Raw genomic sequence first — 25,557 nt, 5'->3', positions numbered from 1 at the left:
GAGAATACCATACCATAGCCATACCATAGCCTATAGGCCTACTGTCACACATGCTGGCTCAAGCATGTGAAACATAAAGGGAGGTCCACGCAAGAGTAACAATAAAGTATATTTATTAAATAACTATAGAGAAGTCAGTATGTGGAAGCTAAAACTAAAGTGTAGTGCATAGTGTCTAGGGGTATGAGTACAAGTGTTCGACAACATAACATAAGCACTATAACGACGGCCGAGAGGAGAGGGAGCCCGTCTGCATCCTGAGAGCGGGCCGTTTTAACGTCTGGCTCATCAGGACCAATCGACAGCACACCTGTGCACACCTGCACAGCACACCTGCACAGCACACCTGTGCACACCTGCACGGCTACAGCCCCCTGCTGGAAGATGGAAATATTTACAGAACAGGGGCGGGGTTTGGTGCAGCTCTGACAGGGTCCTGACACTACTCATTATAAATGAGCAATCCACATCCCAATCACACAGGCCATTAAGTCACATTATGCTGTTACTGACTGCTGACAATTGTATAGGCAGTGTTGTAGAAGTCCATACTTCACAAGAGCTAGATGGACATTGGAGTAGGCCTATTTTGTAAGAGGTAGTGTGGATCATAAAAGGGCCTCCCCCGGGCATTTTATAAAAAATTCTGGCTGTTAAATAGCCTACACAATTTTAGCGCAGTTTGGGAGGGACAGAAACAGAGCAGGGTCCGTCTTGGTAGCTTCTTTCTGACTCCCGTAACGTCTTGGTAGCTTCTTTCTGACTCCCGTGACGTGAACACTGGCTACCTGCAACTGCATAATGTTATCACTTCACTGACACTATGGAGACATATTTCACGTCAACAATAGAGATGAAAACTAGCTTTCTGTTAACGGAGATGCAGATCATCGTCCTAATTAATTTATTTGTGCAACAGGCCACATTCTACGTTCATTTCAGCGAGATGAGTGAAATAGTTTTTTAAGCTGCCATTGCCATAGGCTACTAGGCCTATTTGCTACGATATTCACCTGTTAAAAATAGAACACGTTGCTATTTCCTTTTTTTCGTGCAGTGGATTAGGCTATCAAATCGCTCGTTTGAACAGTAACAGTAATCCACTTCATTCGTGGTTTTAAATATAGTTGTTTCTGGTCTACCCACGAGAGGTTCAGTTTGTCAGTTTCACTTGCGCAGACACGTAGGCCTACATTGAAACTCTATATGGACACTCTACTAGGCAATTTAATGTTATGCTTCTATATTTTATGACACCAAAATTAAGAAGTAGGCTATGCTATATCTTGTCGGGAAAACTTTTAGTTTATTTTTCTTTCATCCGATAAAAGCCTGCTGAAAATTAACAGACAGAAGCACGGCAGGGCACGCCCCAAATGAAAATGAATGAATGGAACCTCGCTTCTCGTGTCAGTCAGGAAAAACACTGTTCACCAAGTCACGGTGATCAGCTATCCAGCAGCAGTGTGTGATGTTTAACCTAGGCTGAGTGTAATCTTAGGTAATGTCATGTCATGTCATGTATGAGAACTAATACATTGAAATAACGGCGGCCATGTCTCCAGACATTTTGGTGCTAAAGTTAACGTTAGTTTGCTTTGCATATGAACATGATGTGACTTGCGATGTATGACAAGAAGCAGTAGCCTAACATTCCCTTGAACTAAAATTAGTAGCCTATTACAAATAATTTAGATATTAATCATATAGCAAATTATAGCCTAATGACATACTACAATTATAGCCTTATGATATTACAAAAAAAGTAGAGTCCTCGACGAGTCATCGCAAGTGCGAATGCACGAGTCCGAGTCCGAGTCCAAGTGCGAGTCATTCAGTGCTCAAGTCCAAGTCAAGTCACAAGTCTCTAAATTTAGCTAATGACTCGGACTCGAGTTCTAGCAGGGCTTAAATTTCACTGCGGGATTGCGGGTATTGCGCATAATTTGTTCAAGTCCCGTAACTCTAGCCATCATAATGCGAGAAATTCCCGCATACACTTTACAGCCTGTCTAATGACGTTAATATAGCCTAATCATTAAGTGGCGTGAATGCGGTGCTATTGACCGGACTGATCAACTACCGAGTTGAATTGAACATAGCCTCATGCAGACGCACACACACACGGGGAGAGAGAGAGAGAGAGAGAGAGAGAGAACCACTTTGCGCTTACGCAAATAGGCTACGCTACCATGGCAAACTTTTACATCTGGAAAGAGCTCCTTAGTAACTATCCTGCTAGCTCAGGTCACGTCAACACTTGATCCCAGAAAGATTGTCTTCGACATGTTAGTTTTTTGAACATTTATTGTATCTAATGACATAGAAAACATAATGATTTGCATACACATACCGCACTATGCACAACTTTTATTCACTAGCGACTACAGCCTAAAACCGTCAGGTTGAAGGGGGGCTAATTACTCCATAGAATTACTCTCAGGTATTTTCTTAAAGTGACAGGCGCTCAATTACACCTACTCATCACCAATGTGCACTCAATTGGACCTACACACCACATTAAAGATATGCCTAAGTGTTATAGGTTAAACGTCAATATGAGGCATTCAAATTACTAAATATGTTTAGCTACTAGTAATTACTAGTAAAATGCTATACTTATAATACTATATAAATGCATTATTAAATAAATACACTCTATATGAATTCAAAAATATATGATAGAAACATATCACATAAGCTATCATTTTCAGTGTGTGTTTGTGTGTGTGGAGAGAGTCAAGCAGAATCTAGGATGTCCACTGTTGTGAATGATCCCACTACAGTATATATTACTGATGACGTCGGGGTGGTGGGGGCGAAAAAGTAGCGAAGTATTGAAATCGCAATTCTTGACTTGGTATCAGAATCGACCCCCCCCCCCAAATTGTGTAAACCCCCCCTACATGAATAACCTAAGGGGGGAATTCCCCCCCATTTTGAAAAATGAATTTTAAGCCCTGTCTAGTCTCGGACTCGAGTACTACAACACTGGCGTGTGGTTGTGTGTGTGGGTTTCCATGTGTGTGTGTAAGTGTGTGCTGATATGCGTGTGGTTGTGTGTGTGTGTAAGTGTGTGTGGGTATGCGTGTGGTTGTGTGTGTGGGTATGCGTGTGTGTGTGTGTGTGTGTAAGTGCGTGTGGTTGTGTGTGTAGGTATGCGTGTGGTTGTGTGTGTGAGTATGCATGTGTGTGTGTGTGTGTGTAAGGGTGTGTGGGTATGCGTGTGGGTATGCATGTGTGTGTGTGTGTAAGCAAAGTCCTTTTAGGCAAGTCCCTCCACTCGGCGGCCATATACCAACGTTTTATGGGCACTCATCGGTCACAGTCTTTGGGTCGAACTGCGCGTGCGCAAGGCTTCACGACACCAATCTTGCTCCAGCGGCGAGATCACAACACATGATTGGCACGATGTCTTCACAACACACCATATGATTGGCTCAATGTATTCACATCACACCACATGATTGGCTCAATGTATTCACATGTCGACGTTTTGCCGAGGAAGGGGAGGGATATGTGTAGACAACGGCCATATTGGCGTGACAAACTAGCCCCATGCATTTCTATGGAGTATTTTTTGAGTGCTGTGTCTCCACATTAGAAAGTCTCTGGTGTAAGTGTGTGTGGTTGTGCGTGTGGGTTCTCAACACCAGAGCGGCGTCCAGTGAGCTGCCTGACGTTCTCATGACGTTCTCAACACCAGAGCGGCGTCCAGTGAGCTGCCTGACGTTCTCATGACGTTCTCAACACCAGAGCGGCGTCCAGTGAGCTGCCTGACGTTCTCATGACGTTCTCAACACCAGAGCGGTGTCCAGTGAGCTGCCTGACGTTCTCATGACGTTCTCAACACCAGAGCGGTGTCCAGTGAGCTGCCTGACGTTCTCATGACGTTGAGACGTTCACAGAGTGTGTGTGTGAGTAAGTGTGTGTGTGTGTGTCTGTGTACATGTGTGAGTGTGTGTGTGAGTAAGTGTGTGTGTGTGTGTGTGTGTGTGTGTCTGTGTACATGTGTGAGTGAGTGTGTGTGTGTCTGTGTACATGTGTGAGTGTGTGTGTGAGTAAGTGCGTGCGTGTGTCTGTGTACATGTACATGTGTTAGTGTGTGTGTGAGTGAGTGTGTCTGTGTACGTGTGTGTGTGTGTGTGTGAGCGCGTTATGACATAGATAGATAGATAGATAGATACTTTATTGATCCCCAAGGGGAAATTCAGGAAATGTGCTTTTGTGTGTGCTGGTGTGTGTGTGTGACTGGGTGGGTTGAAACCAGGAGGAGAAAAATGAGTGAACGCACACAAACAAACTGTTACAAATTAATTGATAACAAAATTACCCCAAGCCAATAACAGACAACACTCTCTCTCTTACTCTCTCTTTCTCACACACACACACACACATAATATTACAGTTTTCCTCAATGTGACATTCAAGTCCCTGAAGTGTGTGTGTGTGTGTGTGTGTATCTAACATTAGACTAATCAATATTCTGGCCTGGGATGGTACTACTACAATCAATATAACTTACCCATTTCTACAACGAGAGAGAGAGAGAGAGAGAGAGAGAGAGAGAGTGTGTGTGTGTGTGTGTGTGTGTGTGTGTGTGTGTGTGTGTGTGAATGCCACATAAATCTCATTGCCATCTCACACTAAACACAGGACCACATTCTAAATCAGAATGTCATCTCCCACTAGATACAGGACCACATTCTAAATCAGAATGCTATCTCAATTAGACACAGGACCACATTCTAAATCAGAATGCCATCTCACACTGCAGGAGCACATTCTAAATCAGAATGCCATCTCACACTGCAGGAGCACATTCTAAATCAGAATGCCATCTCACACTGCAGGAGCACATTCTAAATCAGAATGCCATCTCACACTGCAGGCAGGAGCACATTCTAAATCAGAATGCCATCTCACACTAGATTTAGGACCAGTCACCACAGCTTAACGACTGTGACGGGCAGAGTTAAAAAATCATGGCTGCCAAAAGAACAACGCCTTTGTCACTGATGTTTTCAAATATAACAGCAGATTTCCAGCCACTAGAGATTACAAGATACAGAGAGAGAGAGAGAGAGAGAAGAAAAGAGAGAGAGAAAGGGATAGAGAGATAAATGGATAAAGAGAGGGATAGAGGGAGAAAGGGAGATAGGGATAAAGACAGAAAGGGAGAGAGGAATAAAGGGATAGAGAGAGGGATAGATGGAGGATGTGAGAATGAGAGAAAGGGAGAGAGGGATAAAGGGATTATGATGGAGAAAGAGAAAGGAAGAGGGAGAAAGGGAGAGAGGGAGAAAGGGAGAGAGGGATAGAGGGATAGAGGGAGAAAGGGAGAGAGGGAAGGATACAGAAAGGGAGAAAGGGAGAAAGGGATTATGATGGAGAGACAGAAAGGAGGGGTGGCACCATCAAAGGTTGTTAGTGATTTTATGGGATCTTAAGAACCAGGCAAAGAGCCCTTGAGAACAAGAGACTGTGAGCGTGTGTGTGTGTGTGCGTGTGTGTGAGAGAGAGAGAGTGTGTGAGAGAGAGGGTGTTAGTGTATTCCTGTGTGAGAGTGTGTGTGTGTGTGTAGGCCTGTATGTGTGTGTGTGTGCATTTGAGAGAGAGAGAGAGTGTGTGTTAGAAAGGCACTCCGATAAAAGTCACAATCTCAGGGACATTTCAGCTGATTAAACTGGTCACTGCGTCAGTACAGAACACCAGATTCAACAGCACCACGATTACCGTGATTTATTTACCGCTTAATCAACAGCACCATTTATACTTATACATTTTCTTTAAATAGTTAAATATATATAGATATATAGACTTTACTTTATTTCTGCATTGTTGCACTGTTGGACTTACTCATTTGCACTATCACCATGACCACTATCACCATTGCACTACCACCATGACACTCATTCACACAGAGCACCTTAGAGCACCTTACCTTACCTTACTATGCACAGAGAATCACAGGCTCAGTCCCTGCCTCAGTCATTGCAAGCGCCTCTGATTGATTAATCACCACTATGTGGATACTGTTTTTAGAATTGATTTAGATTAAGTGTTAGTTTAATTATAATTTGTATTTTAGTATATTTAGCATATTCTTTATCTTTTACTGTCCTTATTGCTTAGTTGTGTTTTTATATTATATACTTTAATTACTCTTTCTGCTGTTAAAGAATGTGTTTGTGTTGTCTGTATGCTGCTGAGACCTTGAATTTCCCCTGGGGATCAATAAAGTATCTATCTATCTATCTATCTATCTATCTATCTATCTACCACGATTACCGTGATTTATTTACCGCTTCATTGTAATACAACAGCACCATGATTACAGTGTTCTATTTACTAGTTTAACTGTATATCAGAGACACCATGATTACAGTGTTCTATTGACTAGTTTAACTGTATATCTGAGAAGATTACAGTGTTCTATTGACTAGTTTAACTGTATATCAGAGACACCATGATTACAGTGTTCTATTGACTAGTTTAACTGTATATCTGAGAAGATTACAGTGTTCTATTTACTAGTTTAACTGTATATCAGAGACACCATGATTACAGTGTTCTATTGACTAGTTTAACTGTATATCAGAGACAACATGATTACAGTGTTCTATTTACTAGTTTAACTGTATATTAGAGAAGATTACAGTGTTCTATTTACTAGTTTAACTGTATATCAGAGAAGACTGTTTGTTAAGGGACTGTTTGTTATTTATAAACGGGGCCACCGGAGGGATTTTGAGCGCTTCAATCAAAAGTTCCATGACCCTCCCCTGCCTGCAAGAAAATTTTCAACAACAGCAGCATTTTCAAAAAAGACATGATCCTCTCCGGCCAATTGTCGATACCTTCCGCCCACGCTTTTAAGCGCTATGAGAACACATCGACTTAGGCTACCGTTCTAAAATCAACCTCTGCTTTCTGATCTTACACATCACACTTCACCAAGATGGTGGCCATTTCAGTAGATTTACTCACTAACATTGTTGTGGAAACACAATAAGCATGGAAACTAAATGAACACTTCCTGCAACTGCATTAGCCTACTTGAAATAAGTTACTCCTCTAGTAAGTATTCACATGAAATAAAACAATAAAACATTGAGTCCATTCAACAAAGAACACTGGGTAATAACAAATTCAACACATGAACTTGTTTCTATGGACTAGTCTCTAGGCTTCCTCTGTCATTGTAAAGCTGCCGAAGCTGAACATTATCCAAAACTAAATTTCTCAGACGAGCGTCAATTTGGGAGCTTGCTACACTCCTTCCTTCTCAAATGACTTAAAAGGCCGTTTGCACAATTTCACAAATAATCACAGGGACCGAAAAATACCTAACATGCCAACTTTTTCCGGGTTTATCATTTGAACTTTTCCCCGCTGTCTTGCTGTTTTAATATTTTCCCGTAGAATATCCCATATTACTGTAATACTCTCATAACATTAGTCCTGCATTCTGGCCTGTCTGTGTTGTCCTGTTGTTACCCCTTGCCCTTCCAGTGAAACAGATGTATTCAAATCATCGTTTTGCTTGCTTGAATGTGAACTCAGAGTGATGTTAACCTAGGCCTATTTAAGTTAACGACGTGGTTGTCGTGAGAGCACGATTCATTAGCGCTTGCAGTGTTCGGCCGTATAAGCTATGTCTACGTGCGCACCTGCCAGGCTACTCAGCTAGACAAAGAATTCCACCTGTATATTCACTCCAAGTTGGTCTACCATAACTTACCAACTCTACACTGTAGACCATAAACTGGCTATTTATATGACCAATGTATTTGTTCAACTTTATGAAGCAGAATTACGCACAGCTACTTGGAACGTAACACATTTTTGTTGGCAGGAGAGAGAATGACAGCGATTAACAAATTGCACTTGTTGCTGGTTACCAATAAATAGGGCCTACTATATATTTTTTTGCAAACAACAAAAACAGAAAGGATGGAGACAGCAAAGCTAGAGATGGGCAGGAACAAGGTCAATTGGTAGAAATGCTTGTCAAAACGTTAGGAGCTGGATGTGTGGATGAATGAAGCAAGTATGCTTTATGTTAAGCATGCTGTTTAAAGTTAGGCTACACGGTAAACTACAAGTAAACCAAAGTTAAATTTAGGTTTTTTTAGGGCTGGATAAAGTTGACCAAATGGATATAGGCTGTTAGGCGTGAATAAAGTAGGCTACTTTGTTGCTCCAACCCTTCCAACGTTAATGGGGACGAATGTTGACATTTTCTGTATTTTGCGTGAGAAACCCGGGAAATCTCCCTTATTGTCATTGTTCAATGTTGACAGAGCTATGGAACGAAAGAGAACGTTATATGGCGACAGAAATCAACAATCAAACAAGCCACTTTGATTTTTTGCTGTTTTCATTAATACAAAAGATGGGTGACCCCCCCTCCTAGACAAAAAAAAGTTAGGTGACCCTCCCCTCAACAAAGAATAAAAAGACATGACCCTCCCCTATTTTCCTCCGGTGGCCCCGTTTATAAATAACGAACAGTCCCTAAGTGTTTGTGATCATTTCAATAGTGCAATTTTTCAGCAATTTTTACCATAGCTACAGCCATTCATAGCTTTATATTTCTACTGCCATGTATAGCTTTTTAAGCTAGTGCTAGCTAGCTAGCTAGCTAGCTCGGTTCACAGACTGATTGAATTATTCATTCCATGTTCTAAAAAATGATTCATTGGTATCATAGGTGATTATAGACAATAATACTGTAAACACAATTATGTTTATCTGCTCGTATTGCTTGTTAGGAGAGAAAGTTTATTTAGTGGCAGTTGGCTGGCACTCCTGTTTATCTGCTCTTATTGCTTGTTAGGAGAGAAACTTTATTTAGTGGCAGTTGGCTGGCACTCCTGTTTATCTGCTCTTATTGCTTGTTAGGAGAGAACGTTTATTTAGTGGCAGTTGGCTGGCACTCCTGTTTATCTGCTCTTATTGTTATTGTTATTATTACAGTTGGCTGCACTCCTGTTTATTTGCTAGATTGTTTTTTTTTTATTATTACTATGGCCATCATGTCACCTATAGTCCTATTAAATTTATTTTTAATATGATTTACTTTTATATCGTTGTACCTGCCCAGCGACTACAGGTGGAAATTAGCAGCATTAAATTAGCATTAAAAGTGTTATAAGTGCTATAACCTGGCCCAAGACATATTCTCTTGTATTACAAAATTAAGGTTTATTTATGCATTGTCTAATGCACAAAATTGCAGCTTTGGTGAACACCTTGAGCGTTTGCTGATATTCATAGAAACCCGGCATTTGTCATACCCACCACTTCCAAGGAAAAGAGCAACTCAGTTTGCGCTATAATGCATTATGTTGTAGTTAGATAGTGTTTGCGCTATAGTTCGTTATGCTGTAGTGCAGTGCACACAGTGCACAACTGACTACCTGAACTTCTGTATGGACATTGTTGTTCCCACCAGAACTGTATGCTGCTTTCCCAACAACAAGCCTTCGATAACCAGCAATGTCAAGAGCCTTCTTAACAGGAAAAAGATGGCGTTCAGAGAGGGGGACATGGCAGAGCTGAGGCGCGTGCAAGGGGAACTCAAAATCAAGCTGAAGGAGACTAAGGAGGACTACAGAAGAAAGGTGGAACAAAAGTTGCAGTTACTCTCCAGTCCTGTTCACCCTGTACACATCTGACTTCTGCTACAACACCGAGTCATGCCACATCCAGAAGATTTCTGACGATACTGCAATTGTGGGGTGTATCAGGAACGGGCAGGAGGAGGAGTCCAGGAGCCTGGTGGAGGGCTTTGTGCAATGGTGCAAACTCAATCATCTTCAACTCAACACTTCAAAGACCAAGGAGATGGTGGTGGATTTCCGCAGGTCTAAGCCCACTCTGCTACCAGTCCCTATTGATGGGGTCAATGTGGAGGTGGTAAGCACCTACAAGTATCTGGGTCTCCACCTGGACAATAAACTGGACTGGTCAGCCAACACTGATGCACTCTACAAGAAAGGGCAGAGCAGGCTGTACTTCCTGAGGAGGCTGCAGTCCTTTAATGTGTGCAGCAAGCTCCTCAGGATGTTCTACCAGTCTGTTGTTGCCAGCGTCCTCTTCTATGCTGTGGTATGCTGGGGAGGAAGCACAAAGAAGAAGGATGGGGGACGAATTGACAGGCTGGTAAGGAAGGCTGGCTCTGTAGTGGGAGCTGAACTGGAGTGCATCACTTCACTATCTGACAAAAGGACCCTGAACAAACTGATCAACATCTTGGACAATGAGTGTCACCCACTTCACAGCACTATTGTTAAGCAGAAGAGCCTGATCAGCTGGAGACTTCGCTCACTGCCTTGCACAACAGACAGACTGAGGAAGTCATTTGTCCCCAGGGCCATTGAACTGTTCAATGCATCACTTAAGGGAAGAGGAGAGATAGACTTCTCTGCATAGTCTGTCTGCCTCTTCACCCCCTCCATGTTTGGATACTGTCCACTAGCCACTTTTTACCACTGTCATTCTGCCTCACTGTTTGCGTGTTATATTAGCACATTAGCACATATGCACAACCCCTCCCTCCATGCCACAGCCGAACTGTGGCCACACTTATACCTTTTCTTAAAATAGTTATATATATAGACATATAGATATATAGACTTTATTCTTGCACTGTTGCACTGTTGGACTTACTCATTTGCACTATCACCATGACCACTAACACCATTGCACTACCACCATGACACTCATTCACACAGAGCACCTTACCTTACCTTACTATGCACAGAGAATCACAGGCTCAGTCCCTGCCTCAGTCATTGCAAGCGCCTCTTGATTGATTAATAACCACTATGTGGATACTGTTTTAGAATTGATTTAGATTATATGTTAGTATAATTTGTATTTTAGTATATTTAGTACATTCTTTATCTTCTACTATCCTTATTGCTTAGTTGTGTTTTTATATTATATACTTTTAATTACTGTTTGCGCTATAGTTCGTTATGTTGTAGTTAGATGGTGTTTGCGCTATAGTTTGTTAGTTCGTTATGTTGTAGTTAGATCAGGGGTGGGCACTTTTTGTCTCAAGGGCCACGTTGGGTTTTGAAAATTGGCCGGCGGGCCGCACAACACCCCCCCCCCCCACCACGGCAAAAAGATACATACGACAACTTAAAACTTTTTTATGCAATATTTTTTTTCCCCCTACTAATTTTAACCCCCACCCCATTTTGGATGTCTACAGAAGTTACCACATATATTTTGGAGAAAGAAAAATAATTGTGTGTGAATTACCTTCACAGCTATAAATGCCCAATTTTAGGGTCTGGGCTGCTTGCTTTTGAAGCTGGCTGTACACATCTGGTTGTGCTTACTGTTCTTCACCTGTGTCTGTAGTAGCCTAGGCTACTTGCCAAAGACATGTGCACTGGACTGGATTCCTTTCAATATTTTTTTCAAAGTTAGACTAAGCTATTTAAATGTTTTAATAGGCCTACTTAATATAATTTACTATGTGCATCTATTGTCCCATATGCAACACAGCAAATTAAAGTTAATCCACGACTTACACTTTGCATACCAGTTGTATCTAAACCAACCAAAGCTTGACTGAAACATTGTAAAACCATTGACTTGTTTTAAATTAATTAAGAGACAGGTCCTCCTCGGATCCTGCTGAAAACTGCTGGTTTCATCTCAAGCATGCACGTATTATGACCAGTATGAGCAGTAGCCAGTCACTGACATTCAAAAAAAAAATGCAGCTATATTTCACAACTTTTGCGAAGTAGGTCTACTGGGAATGGCTGGCAAGCAAGCTGCTGACAGATATTACAGGTATTATAACTTAGACAGATATTTTCTTCCCTAGGCTAGGCCAGCAACACACGCTGGAAAGATGCAAACAGATCAACTGAACTTTAAACATATGCAAACAGTATTTCCTCCTGATTGCGAAAACGTTTGTTTTCTTTTCCTGTTAGTCCGTGGTTCCTTCCTTCGCAGCAAATTATCAGACGAGTGACAGAAGCACTGCGCATAATTTGACCAGCAGCCTTCGCGTCCATAGTTTGTGAAACCATGATGCCCAGCGCAACTCCAAAAAGGACAAATGAGCGTCCGGCTTGAGGCTGCGCCGGACAGGGCTTTTAAAATCCATAGGCTATGTTCTGTCTAAATTCGAACGTATCACCCTATTAGTGGGGTACGAGTTGTATTTCCGTAGGATTTTTTTGCTAATTTATATTTTTGTTTTATTTGCTTTATTTAGGGTCCTACTGTTGAAAAATGACGGGGTGCAAATTTTCTGACCCCGTTTTGCCCCCTGGGGGGCGCTTTGTCACCTTGGCCAGGATACTGACCACACACGACATCTACTAATAATGATCACATTTTCACAATCTTGGTGTCAATTTAGGGGTTATTGAGGATGCTGAGTCCATTTATGACAATTTCATTGTGATCAGAAGTTGTTATTACTCATTTTTTGCAGCAATAAAGGCAAATCCAATGGGGCAAAGTCGCCAAACAGTAAGTGAGCTCATATTTTGGGAACACTTTGATGTATGTTAAAGAAACTTGGTGACATGACAACTGACCCCCTCCCAAGGATACACAACAAATTTGGTGTAATTCGGCCACTGGGGGTGCTATAATTAGCGAACCTGCGTTTAGGGGTTACAGTATATCATGATGACATATGGTTAGCAAAAAAAATCCAATGGCTAGTCATACTCTTCATACTCATATTGATGATCATTGCAAATTTTCCCCACTCATTATAAACAATTGGCCATATTGGATTTTCCTTAAAGAGAAAGTAAATCATCAGCAGTCACAACTTTATTTGGTCCCCTCTGCTTGCCAATTTTGGTCAAAGATAACTATTTCAACACAAGATATGTGTTTTAATTCTGTCTAATGACACAAAGCTGAGAATCACATTGCTAAGATACAGACAGAAGATACAAGAAGACAAAATTATTATTACTTGGACCAGTCTTTAAAGGACAAAACACGCAAGAAAAGAGCAGCAACATCAAGGGAGTTTGAAATTCATCTGGAGATGAAACTCACAATGTCTCTAAAGGAACTTTTGAAGAGGCAGATATACTTATTGCTCATCAAGCAATGGTGTGTTCAGCTGAGACTGGCTGGAGTGAAGTTAGAGTTTGGTCACCAGATACTGATGTCCTAATCCTTCTGCTTGATCTTGTTGCTGGTAAGCACCTTGGACCTCACACTCATCTCAAGTTTCTTACTGGTAAGGGCACACAATATAGAAAAATTGATGTGGTAGAAAGAGTGCAGATTATAGGACATCAAAAATGTCAAGGCCTTATCGGTCTCCACAATTTCTCTGGTACTGACTGGTGTGGTAAATTTGTGGGCGTCAGCAAAAAGACCTGGGTTGATGCCTACATAAAAACTTGATGATGATGATCCTGTCATCAGTTGCTTTAAGAAGCCTGGTGAAGGTCCACTGCCATCTAATCTCATCAATGGTGAACTTCCCCAACAAGTCAGAGGTCTAGAGCAGTTTGTCTGCAGTGTCTATAGGTCAACTGGTCACACAACTCTACCAAAACTGAGGTGGGAGCTATTTCGGACCAGGAACTTGGAGGGAGAAATGTTACCTCCGACACAAGCTGCCTTGTTGCCTCATATCCTTCGTGTCAATTACATTGCCATGCGTGATAAATCCTACATTTCAAACTGTCCAGTTCTTCCTCAGATTGAAGAAAATGGTTGGACTTTATGGAAGGAGTTTATGTTCCTGTGACATATCTTACACTCCCTGCCCCTAGAGCTGTGATAGAGTTGACAAAATGTGTGTGCAAAACCCAGTGCAAAGCACTTGTCACAGACATGGAATTCCCTGTACTCCTTTTTGCAAATGCTTTGCTGGTGACTGTGAAAATGCGACCAAGCATACTACAAATGAGGATGATGCTGATGAATGATCGATTTATGTAGAAGTGTATTTCTAAGGTGTTTTATTTCCTGTTCATGTTTATGCAACTTTACATTAATAATTAGTTCATCAATTAGTTCAGTACTTAGTTAATGTACACTGCCATTGCAGTAGAGCTACAGTACATTTTGTATTAGTTTTATTTCAAAGATGTTAAACGATTCATTGCTTTATTAGCTATTGTAAAGGAAAATATAAGATTGTTCACCAGATTGTTAAAAAACACACAAAAAAACAACAAAAAAAGTATCTAAACACATATCTGCTTACTGAGGCCTTTAGTCTCTAACTCTTTCTAAAGCCGCTATATCTAACAAAGTTATTATTATTATTATTATTATATAAATTACTCTTCAAGTTTATACTGTGTATTAACTTCTTGAGTGCACATAACTTAGAGTGTATATAATCAATTTGACCAAAAAATATGATAAAATACCCTAGAAAAGCCTAAACCACTACCAAAAAATGAGACATAACAATTTCTGATCACAATGAAACTGTCATAAAATGGACTCAGCATCCTCAATAACCCCTAAATTGACACCAAGATTGTGAAAATGTGATCATTATTAGTAGATATGTGTGCAGTCATTATCCTGGCCAAGGTGAGAAGGCGCCCCCCAGAGGAGGGGCAAAACGGGGTCAGAAAATTTGCACCCCATAATTTTTCAACAGTAGGACCCCAAATAAAGCAGATAAAACAAAAAAATCAATTTTAGCAAAAAAATCCTACGGGACCATTATTTCATGACAATTTGTACCCCACTATATCGCTAACTGGCTTACCAACTCTTTCTCCCGCTCATTCTACCACTCACGTAGGCTACCTGCGTATGTCTCAGGCCTCGGCTACACCACGAAAACGTCAGGCATATTTGTACATATTATTACCGTTTTCACACCTTTAACCACACCCGTGAAAAACCTCTTCACTCTGCAACCACTAGGCCTACACTTCCTCCAGTAGCCATATAGTCACTTATACAATTGCGTTTTAAATACACGAAAAACCGAATGGAGACATTTCACTCGCTCTCTTGCAGTCGCTCACGGTCTCATACGCAAATTTAATACCTCGATCCTTTCAAAAATTCAAGACATCCCAGACAATTTAAGACTTTTTTAGGCCTTAAAAACCGAAAGTTGTATTTAAGACTTTTTAAGGATCCGCGGGAACCCTGCCCCCCCCCCCCCCCCCCCCCCCAAAGACACACACATAAAAAAATAAATTTTTATAGCCTATAATTTAGTATGAAAAGTATTTCTTTTAAAATATTAATTGCTTAAAAATACTGCTAATCAAAGTCAAAGTCAAAGTCAAAGTCAGCTTTATTGTCAATTTCCTCACATGTTCCAGACATACAAAGAGATCGAAATTACGTTTCTCACTATCCCACGGTGAAGACAAGACATATTTTACCAATTTAAGTCCACAGACAAACATAACATTCAAGTAAACAAAAAAGTAAGTAAATAAGTAAATAAGAGGGCACATATAATAATAAAAAAATAAGAGAGCAAAATTTGGTTGAAATTGTGCATAGACAGTCAATAAAATACTAGTGCAAAGTCAGGCCAATAAAAGGCTTGGGTAGTTCTGTTTGACCTAAGTAAGAAAGAAAGTGGCATAGTGGTGCAAGTTATGTAAGAGCAGCAGAAGTGTTGTGTTTTCAGGACAACAACAACAAGTTGTAAAGTGTACAAGTGTGCAAGTGTGCAAGTGGAGTAGTGCAGGCGGCCATTGTGGGTCCAATGTCCAGGATGTTATGTAGCTGAGGGTGGAGGGGGGAGAGGAGGGAGAGAGTTCAGCATCCTTACGGCTTGGTGTATGAAGCTGTTGGTGAGTCTGGTAGTGCGGGAGCGCAGGCTTCTGTACCTCTTCCCAGAGGGCAGTAGATCAAACAGATTGTGAGCGGGGTGACTTGCATCACTCACAATTTTGGTCGCCTTGTGGGTGAGGTGGGTGGTGTAAATGTCCTTCAGGGAGGGCAGTGAAGCACCAACAATCCTTCCAGCTGTGTTCACTATGCGCTGCAGGGCTTTCCTGTTGTATTCAGTGCAGCTTCCGCCCCACACAGCGATACAGCTGGAGAGGATGCTCTCAATGGTGCCTCGGTAGAATGTGGTCATGATGGCTGGTGGAGAACTTGCTCGCCTGAGTTTCCGCAGGAAGTACAGGCGGCGCTGAGCTCTCTTCGCCAGTGATGCAGTGTTGGTGGTCCAGGAGAGGTCTTCACTGATGTGCACCCCCAGGAATTTGGTGCTGCTCGCTCTCTCCACCACAGCACCGTCGATGGTCAGTGGCAGGTGTTGGGTGTGACCTCTCCGGAAGTCAACAACAATCTCTTTGGTCTTGCTGACGTTCAGCAGGAGGTTGTTGTCCCTGCACCACGTGGTCAGATGGTCGACCTCCAACCTGTATTGAGTCTCGTCGCCCTTGGTGATGAGACCCACCAGAGTTGTGTTGTCAGCAAATTTCACTATGTGATTGTTGCTGTAGGTTGCAGTGCAGTCATGCGTCAGCAGGGTGAAGAGCAGCGGACTGAGCACGCAGCCTTGGGGGGGCCCTGTGCTCAGTGTGATGCTGCTTGAGGTATTGTTGCCAACACGTACTACTTGAGGCCTCTGACAGAGGAAGTCCAGTAGCCAGTTGCAGAGGTAGGTACTGAGTCCCAGTTTGTTAAGTTTGCAGATGAGTTGTTGTGGTATTATGGTGTTGAATGCAGAACTGAAGTCTATAAACAGCAATCTCACATATGAGTCTCTTTTTTCCAGGTGGGTGAGGGCTGGGTGGAGGGCAGAGCAGATTGCATCCTCTGTAGACCGCTTGGCTCGGTATGCAAACTGGAAGGGGTCCATGGTGGGGGGGAGAATGGATTTGATATGTGACATGACAAGCCGCTCAAAGCACTTCATGATGATGGGTGTCAGTGCCACAGGGCGGTAGTCATTGAAGCAGGATGGAGCAGTTTTCTTCGGCACAGGTATGATGGTGGCAGCTTTGAAACATGATGGGACGATGGCTTGCTTCAGGGAAGTGTTAAAGATGTCTGTGAAGACATCCTTAAGCTCCCCTGCGCAGTCCTTCAGCGCACGACCTGGGATGTTGTCTGGACCTGTTGCCTTACGGGTGTTGATAGCAGCAAGTGTCCTCTTCACGCTGTCGGCAGAGAGGCACAGGGGCTGCTCATGTAGAGGGGGATGGGTCTTCTGTGGGCAGGTGCTGTTTTGTGCTTCAAAGCGAGCAAAGAAGCGGTTCAGGTTGTTGAGCAGAGGGATGTTGCTCTCACAGCTCTGTGGCGCGGGCTTGTAGTCCGTGAGGGCCTGAATGCCCTGCCATAGGCTTTGTGCATTCCTGCTGTCTTTGAAGTGGGTGGTTATCTTGTGAGTGTATTCCTTTTTTGCTTCCTTGATGCCACGGGACAGGTTGGCTCTCGCTGTTCTCATGCCAGCTTCATCCCCAGCTCTGTAGGCTTTGTCTCTGGCCCTCAGCAGCCTGAGGACATCCCCTGTCAGCCATGGCTTCCAGTTAGCCCGAGTGATGATGTCTTTTGTGTGGGTCACATCATCGATGCACTTGGTGATGTAAGAGGTTACAGTGTCTGTATACTCCTCTATGTCTGTCCGGTTGTTGTAAGTGGCTGCCTGCTTAAACATTTCCCAGTCTGTTGTGTCAAAGCAGTCTTGAAGAGCATCGGAGGCTCCCTCAGGCCACACTTTTACCTGCTTACGAACCGTTTTGTTCGCTTTTACCCTTTGTCTGTATGCGGGCATTAGCATCACAGTGATATGGTCTGAAAGTCCAATGTGGGGGGGGGGGGGGGGGGTGGCTTTGTATGCTCCTTTGTGTGTAGTGTAGACCAGGTCCAGGATGTTATCTCCTCTTGTTGGAAAATCAACATGCTGGTGTAGCTTTGGAAGTACAGTTTTAAGATCAGCATGGTTAAAATCTCCAGTGAAGATGGTGAAACCGTCTGGGTGTGCCGTCTGTTGTTCACTGACAGCCTGGTACAGTTCACTAAGAGCCGCGTTCTTATCGCTGTTGTTGTTGGTAGGCGGGATGTATACTGCGACTAGCAGAATCGCAGTAATTTCCCTTGGCAGGTAAAAAGGACGGCACTTTATGATCATAAACTCTGCCAGTGGTGAGCAGTGTTTGCATACTACTACAGTGTCCCGGCACCATTCGTCACGGATGTAAACACAGATTCCTCCTCCTCGTGATTTACCTCCCTTTACAATGGCCCTGTCTGCTCGATAGCATGCTAGCTGCTCCAGTTGTACAGCAGAGTCCGGAATGTTGTCATTTAACCAAGTCTCAGTGAAGACGAGCACACAGCAGTTACTTACTGTCCGGTTCGTTGATCTCAGCAGTCGTATGTGATCCATTTTGTTGTCCAGTGATCGTACATTTGCCAGGAGAATGGATGGTATGGCTGGGCGAGTTGGGCTGGCCGCTAGCCTGGCCCGGACGCCTCCGCGCTTGCCCCTCTTCTGCTTCCTCGCACACCGCTTCCGACGCTTTCTTTCCGGGGGAGGAGTAGCAGGCGAGTCCGGTGTTGTTGCAGGCCGGAGGAGTCCGAGTTCCTTTAGCGTCTCTGTTGCAAAGTCCAGAACGCTGCAAAACTTGCTTTTGCAGATGTCAATTAAAAACTGCCTGCTGTACTTGTAGTACGACGTAGTAAGACGAGACGAACACGTAAAACTTTCGGACAAACACTTTTTAAACGAACAAAACACCATACGGTTGGGACAGAGAGAGGTCGCTGCGTGTGTACACGCCGCCATCTTGGATATAATTTTATGCTGTTTTTTTTCTTTTGCTGTTTTTTAATTTATAATTTTATGCTGTATAATTTTATGCTGTATAATTTTATGCTGTATTTTATGCTGTATTTTATGCTGTTTAACAAATGTATAAATTGTGCACTGTTGCTTTAAGACAGTCGCTTTAATTCATGTTTATTTCTCAATGATCTTCTGCCTGCTCCGCTATGGCTAGTGCTGTACCTACGGCTGGGCCCTCTCACAGTTTTTAAATGGTCAGTAGTGGGAACTACTGTTGCCTTCATGATTTCCTTTTAAAAGTTTCTTATAAGAAGGAGATATCAATTATCAACAATGACAAGCCAGCTGGAACCTGTGGCTCTCTCCCTCTCGTGAGCGCAGACGCGTTCCCAATTAAATGGATCGCATAATGTTCACGTTAGATCTGCTGCAAAGGAGATAACCAGTGGTGGAGGAAGTACTGAAACTCAGTACTTAAGTAAAAGTACAAATACACAGAGAAATATTTACTTTAGTAAAAGTAAAAGTACCACAATGACAACCCTACTTAAGTAAAAGTAAAAAGTTTTTGCTTTTAAATGTAGCCTACTTTAAGTATTAAAAGTAAAAGTATTTGCATAATGATTTATATACTATATTCTAAAACGAAAAATCAGTATGGGCTGTGGCATTTTAATTAAGCTAGTTTTAGGTTATACTCGACTAGATAGTTTTAAGCTAATGCAATTGTGCTTACCATCTGTGGCCCAGTTTACATTCTGACCTACAATTCTAGAGAATTACAATTGCATTCTGTAATTCTGGTTATCTAACTAGGGTGATCTGATGAGTAATATCTGTCAGCAAACCACGAGAGCCTAAAATTTTAACGGGGTAGACAAGGAAAACGTTGGGTGGATCGTAATGACAATTATGCTGATTGAACAGAAAAGTTGCTGAGAAAGGTGTCTTTATGATTAGGTTCAGACGCATAGACATTGAATGAACACTCACATTACTACCCCCCAATTGTAGGCTATGCATCTTTATTTGATCACACACAATTAAGGAATATTTCCTAATCTGGAAAATGTTACGTTTTTTTCCGGCCACCGGTTCATTAATAGTCTACCATTCATTTGTGCCGCAAATGATCAGACGTGTGACAGAAGCATGGGCATAGCCTGTAACTTCGCTGATCCGCGGATAGCAATCTCATCGGAGAGGAGGCCCTAATGCTGCAGATAACAGACAGAGAAAGGCACAGAACACAGTTGCATGTACAGTGTCGCCATGGGTCTGGTGAATATAGCCTACCGAATGCAGATGGCTACAAGCTCACGCTTTGCCTGGTCTAGACTAGAAGCTTATGTTTCTAAGAATGCACGTAGCGCTCCAGAATCTTTGGTAGCAACCCCGCCCCCTGGTAAAACAAACGTGTTTGTCAGAGAGAAAAAAAAAACTGATCATAAAATGTATCGTAAAAAGGAACGATGGTGTTGTAGAAATGTAGCAGCGTAAAAGTACAGATAATTGCTGTAAAATGTAACGAAGTAAAAGTCAAAAGTATGCACTATAAATTTTACTTAAGTTAGCTTAGTTTAACATGATGTTATCTCTATTTAACATGATGTTTTGACATTGACATTGTAAACGTTCTCTAAGGAGAGTGAAAAGCAGTTTGCAGTAAAGCTAACCAACGTCGTCTCTTTCGCAGGAAAAAAATAGCGAGCAGCCTGATAACCAAATGAAATGCTCGGCGGGCCGGATGAAAGTGCTTGGCGGGCCGGATCCGGCCCGCGGGCCGCAGTTTGCCCACCCCTGAGTTAGATTAGTTTGTTATGCTGTAGTTAGATAGTGTTTGCGCTATAGTATATTATAGCTATAGTACAGCTAATACTGATTCTATTACTATCTCCATACAGGCCGACTACTGAGCCACCACAAATACAGTGGTCCAGTGGTCGCAGTCAGGCGTAGATTACGTAAGGGATAATGCCCGACGAGGTGTCCATTATCAGAAATAAATGGACGACGCGGAGGTGTGAACCGTCCGACGGTTGCTTCCGCGAAGTCCATTTATTTCTGATAATGGACGCATCGAAGGGCATTATCCCGTTTATACCATGGTCACTTATGAATAAATAAATATGAAATCAATTATTAATACTAAATGAGTTTTAGATGTAAAATCGTTAGTTTTTTCAGCTATTTATCGCAACGCTGAGTAATGTTGATAAGTCACAGCAGAGCGGACTAACTCAGGCGTGGTCAAGCAACATCATAATAATTTTATAGGTGTAGTATATCACTTTTTCAACCTAGACCATGGTATAATTACAGTACGATCAGAGGTCACCGTTATATAGTTGTTATTATTATTATTATTATTATTATTATCATTATTATTATTATTATTAGAGATTGTTTGCCATCTAGTTCCTTATGTTGTAGTTAGATGCTGGCCTTAAATGGCACACACAAACCTGCAAGAATGAATACAGGCCATGGGGTATACACAAACAGAAACATGAACAGAAATGTATACACACACACACAAACACACACAGACATAAACTTACAAACACACATCACTCATCAACTCACTCTCTCTTACACACACACAGTCACACACACACTCATGCACACCTAGTCACTAGCTGTTTCCCACAGTCAAGGAAGCATACTCAACGGCCAACTTTTCAAGGATGCCACGTCATCGAGCTGAGCACTGTTCCAATGTCAAAATACTCTGAAATTCGTGCCCTTCATTCTGAAAAAATTTCAAGTATGCATCTGTGGATCCTCAAGTGAACAAAAATACCCATAATCCTCTGCGTTGACATGCATCGGAGCAGCGCCCCTACTGAAACAGCAGCATGCAGTTAAAAATACCCATAATCCTCAGCGTGCAGTTAAAAGCGGAACCACTGTGACGTGCACGTCCACACTGGCAAGTCTTTTCCAAAGTAGAGTCCGAGAACGCTAACGCTAGGGAGAACGCTAGGAAGAACGCTAGGGAGAACGCTAGAGAACGCTAGAGAACGCTAGAGAGATGCTAGGGAGAACGCTAGGGAACGCTAGAGAACGCTAGGAGAACGCTAGAGAGACGCTAGGGAGAACGCTAGAGAGAACGCTAGAGAACGCTAGGAGAACACTAGAGAACGCTAGAGAGACGCTAGAGAGACGCTAGGGAGAACGCTAGAGAACGCTAGAGAACGCTAGGAGAACGCTAGAGAGGCCTCTAGCCTCATCTTCGTAGAACCCGACTTGCAAGGAAGCCTTCTATTAAGGAAGCACGCCCGACTTTGGGAAACAGCCACTGTGCTCACAGAGAATCAATATTTACTTTCACTTTTGAACTTTCACTAAATTTAGAACTGTTACCTAGCAACAATGGACATGCTGTAACCGTGTACATCTGTAACGCATAAGAATCTTTACAACCTGCACACACACACACACACACACATGCACATGCGTCACACACACACACACACACACACACATGCACACACACACACACACACGCACACAAACACACGCACACAGTGTGTGAGAGAGAGAGAAAAGAGAGAGAGAGTGTTTGTGTGTATGTGTGCATGTGTGTGTGTTCCCTCTGAGCAGTGGGCTAGTGTTTGTGTGTGTGTGTGTGTTAGGATTGCCACATGCACTGGATTTCCCGGGATTGTTCTCTTTTTTGAGTGACTGTCCCGAATAATTAACAATATTTCCCGGGATACGAATTGTCCCGGTTTTTGGTGAAAATTAACATGCATCAGTGCATCTCTCTCTCTCTCTCTCTCTCTCTCTCTCTCTCACACACACACACATACACACTCACACACACTTACACACACACTCTCTCTCTCACACACACACTCATTTACATTTACTGTAGTTGCCACAGTTGTTTAAAGTTACACACACACACACAGAGACTCTTTCAGTCTCACAGTCACACACACACACACAGTGTCTTGCTCTCTCTCTCTCTCTCTCGATCTCTCTCTTTCACACACACACACACACACACACACAGAGGGAGAGAGAGAGAGACACTCACACACACACACTTGTTGTAGACAGAATCTATGCTTCACACTCACACACACACTGACACACACTATCTAGCCATTAACGCTAGGAGGTCAAATTCAAGACTCTTTTCCTCTGTGGTTCCTCGTTGGCTCCTCAGTGGTGAAATGAGCTGCTTAGAGTGCTGTGTTCTTGCGACAGCTTTGGGGATTTCAAGAGCCGTCTGAAGACGTATGTGTTCAGCAACACCTAATTCATTAATTTTTAGAGTTATGGTTTATATATTTGTGGTTGATTTAGTTATGGTTTATATATTTATGGTTTCTATAACATGTGAGTTATGGTTTATATATTTATGGTTTCCGTTTATTTTCATTATTGATATTTTATACAAATAGCATGCAGTACTATAAACACCAGGGTACGAATAGCATCCACTTCTAACTGTACATTAATGCAAACAGCATAGGCTACCTTATTCAGAGTGTCTATTACACAGCTAAGCTATTCACACCCTGTTACGTAACAACAAAAACATGTTGCTTGTTTGAAAAAAAAAAATATATATATATTACATTGTGTGATCAATATGCCAGAATAAATGCACAGGGGTGCAAATAGCATACACTGATATTTGTACCAGACGGGGTACTAATAGAACACATTGCTGTGTGCACCAGGGTACGAATAGCATACATTAAAATTTGTACCAGACGGGGTACTAATAGAACACATTGCTGTGTGCACCTGGGTATGAATATAATTCACTACTTATTGCACCAGGGTACGAATAGCATACACTGCTAATTGTACCAGGGGTGCAAATAGCCTTACCCTATTTTATATTGCATTGATATTATTGTTATTATTACTAATTTGCTCAATGCAGGCTTAACAACGTTTTAAAATCTGTTAACTGTTGATTTTAACTATTGTAATTTCATATTCTGTAAGTCACTTTGGACAAAAGTATCTGATAAAATTCCATAACCACGAAACATAACACGAGGGAGTGTGTTAGAGTGTGTGAAAGAGTAGTTTATGGGAGTGTGTTAAGAGTGTGTGAAAGAGCAGTTTATATATGTGGGAGTGTGTTAAGAGTGTGTGAAAGAGCAGCCTACTCACACAAATGCGTGGTACAGAAGAGCCCAACCTCGTGGTCTTTCAAGCGCATCGTAGATATGATTCTGTATCCTCCGGGTTCGGATGTTCCCCCGTTTGACCGGGCGCGTGTAGCCCAACGGCGTCTTGGCCAGTAGCCCCGCGCCCTGCACGCTCCGCTTCTCGTCCTCTCTGCCTGACAGTAGTAGCGTACCGTCCCTGTCCGTTCCCGCCAGAGCCTCTCGGGGCTCCGGGTTTCTCGCGCGGATGCCCATCTTGTTCACTTGTCTCGAGCCTGAGAGCGGCGCGTGTGCAGATGAGGCGAGAAGGGGCGCATGCCATGGCCGGGAAGAGAGCGAGAGCTCCTTACGAGCGGGTCATCTAAGGATCGCGCGGAGGACAGTGGGCGCGAGAGCTATAGAGGAAAAAATAGAGAAGCGCAAATTAGAAATCAGCTTCACAGCACACACACACACCATCACGTCATAAGACAGGAACAACACACATGTAATACTCCGTTTTCATCAGATATGCACACAAAGACACACAAGAAGAGACAGACCACCATCTGTCGGGCTTTCTTGGTCTCTCACGCCGACATCTCTCGGTATTTCGTTGGGGATACCGGCGCATCTATTGGCACGAGCCCACCATCTATTCCTCTGGTCGGGATCCAGAGATGAAAACGCCCCACGCGAGTGGGATCCCCTCGGTCAGATCGCTCGAGATCAACAAGCTGAGGACCGAACACGTCATCACGTGAAGCACAAATGCAGACACAAATAACACACTCACCCGCGCGCAGGAGGCGGCCGCTTTTCATCAAACATATTTTTCCACTCGCGCTGTCTCTTTACCTGCCGCTCGTAATCGAGACAGCGGTGACGCGAACCGGGGAGGAGATTTGCTCTCTCTCTTTCTCATACACACACACACACACACACAAGAGCAAGACACATTAACCACTGACCACGTGATCACACTCTGCTGACAGAGCATCTCAAGACGAATTGACTCCCTGTGTGTGTGTGTGTGTAAAGGGGGTAGTGGATGTGTGTGTGTGTGTTAGAGAGACCCAAGCCTGGTGTGTGTGTTAGTGATGGTGACAGTACGGTTCCTGCCTGTTAGGATTTAAAGGAGAATTCCGGTGTGATATTGACCTAAAGTGTATTGAAACATGATACCGAGTGTGAACGTATGTCTCCTAGCCTATCTCGGCTTGTCCCCTGCACTCCAAAATCTGGCGTTAGTTAGCCGATGCTACCAACAGCTTTTTCAATGGTGGTGCTTCGGCATCGGGCTAGCCATGCAAATAAATCACTGTTTTACACCCATTTACGAGGCTCAATGTATCTCCACAAGACTTCCGAGGGCCCTGACATTTAAAACGAGACATTGAGAACTTTGAAAAAGCACTGGTAGTTTACTTACAAGACGATTTATACAGACAGTATCTTCACGAAGTTTAGCGTTTGCAGCCATCTTGAATTCTAAGAATCAAGAATCCCTGTTCATTCTTACTCGTGAACAGGGATTCTTGATTCTGTAGTGTCTGTTGTATTCTGACAGTGTTTTAGTGGATGTGTGTGTGTGTGTTAGAGAGACCCAAGCCTGGTGTGTGTGTTAGTGATGGTGACAGTATGGTTCCTGCCTGTTAGGATTTAAGGGCAGATAGAGGTTTACTGTGT

At 42.8% G+C, this 25,557-nt stretch overlaps 1 protein-coding gene across 2 annotated transcripts in view; it reads right to left on the bottom strand.

The window, feature by feature from the left end:
* kcnq3 (potassium voltage-gated channel, KQT-like subfamily, member 3) overlaps positions 1 to 24,881 on the bottom strand; it is an 88,761-nt gene extending 63,880 nt beyond the window's left edge. The window contains exons 1-2 of one of the 2 annotated variants that reach the window (XM_042071365.1): positions 24,665 to 24,881; positions 23,894 to 24,284 (exon numbers count right to left, since the gene is read on the bottom strand). In XM_042071365.1, the coding sequence (XP_041927299.1) occupies positions 23,894 to 24,144 (251 nt within the window). In that variant the 5' untranslated portion in view covers positions 24,145 to 24,284; positions 24,665 to 24,881. The other variant, XM_042071366.1, reaches the window with a different exon arrangement.
* Between the last annotated feature and the right edge of the window lie 676 nt (positions 24,882 to 25,557).

Source organism: Alosa sapidissima, chromosome 19 (genome assembly GCF_018492685.1).
Source record: "Alosa sapidissima isolate fAloSap1 chromosome 19, fAloSap1.pri, whole genome shotgun sequence".
NCBI classification, from domain to species: domain Eukaryota; kingdom Metazoa; phylum Chordata; class Actinopteri; order Clupeiformes; family Clupeidae; genus Alosa; species Alosa sapidissima.
This window is presented reverse-complemented; position numbering and strand designations above follow the sequence as displayed.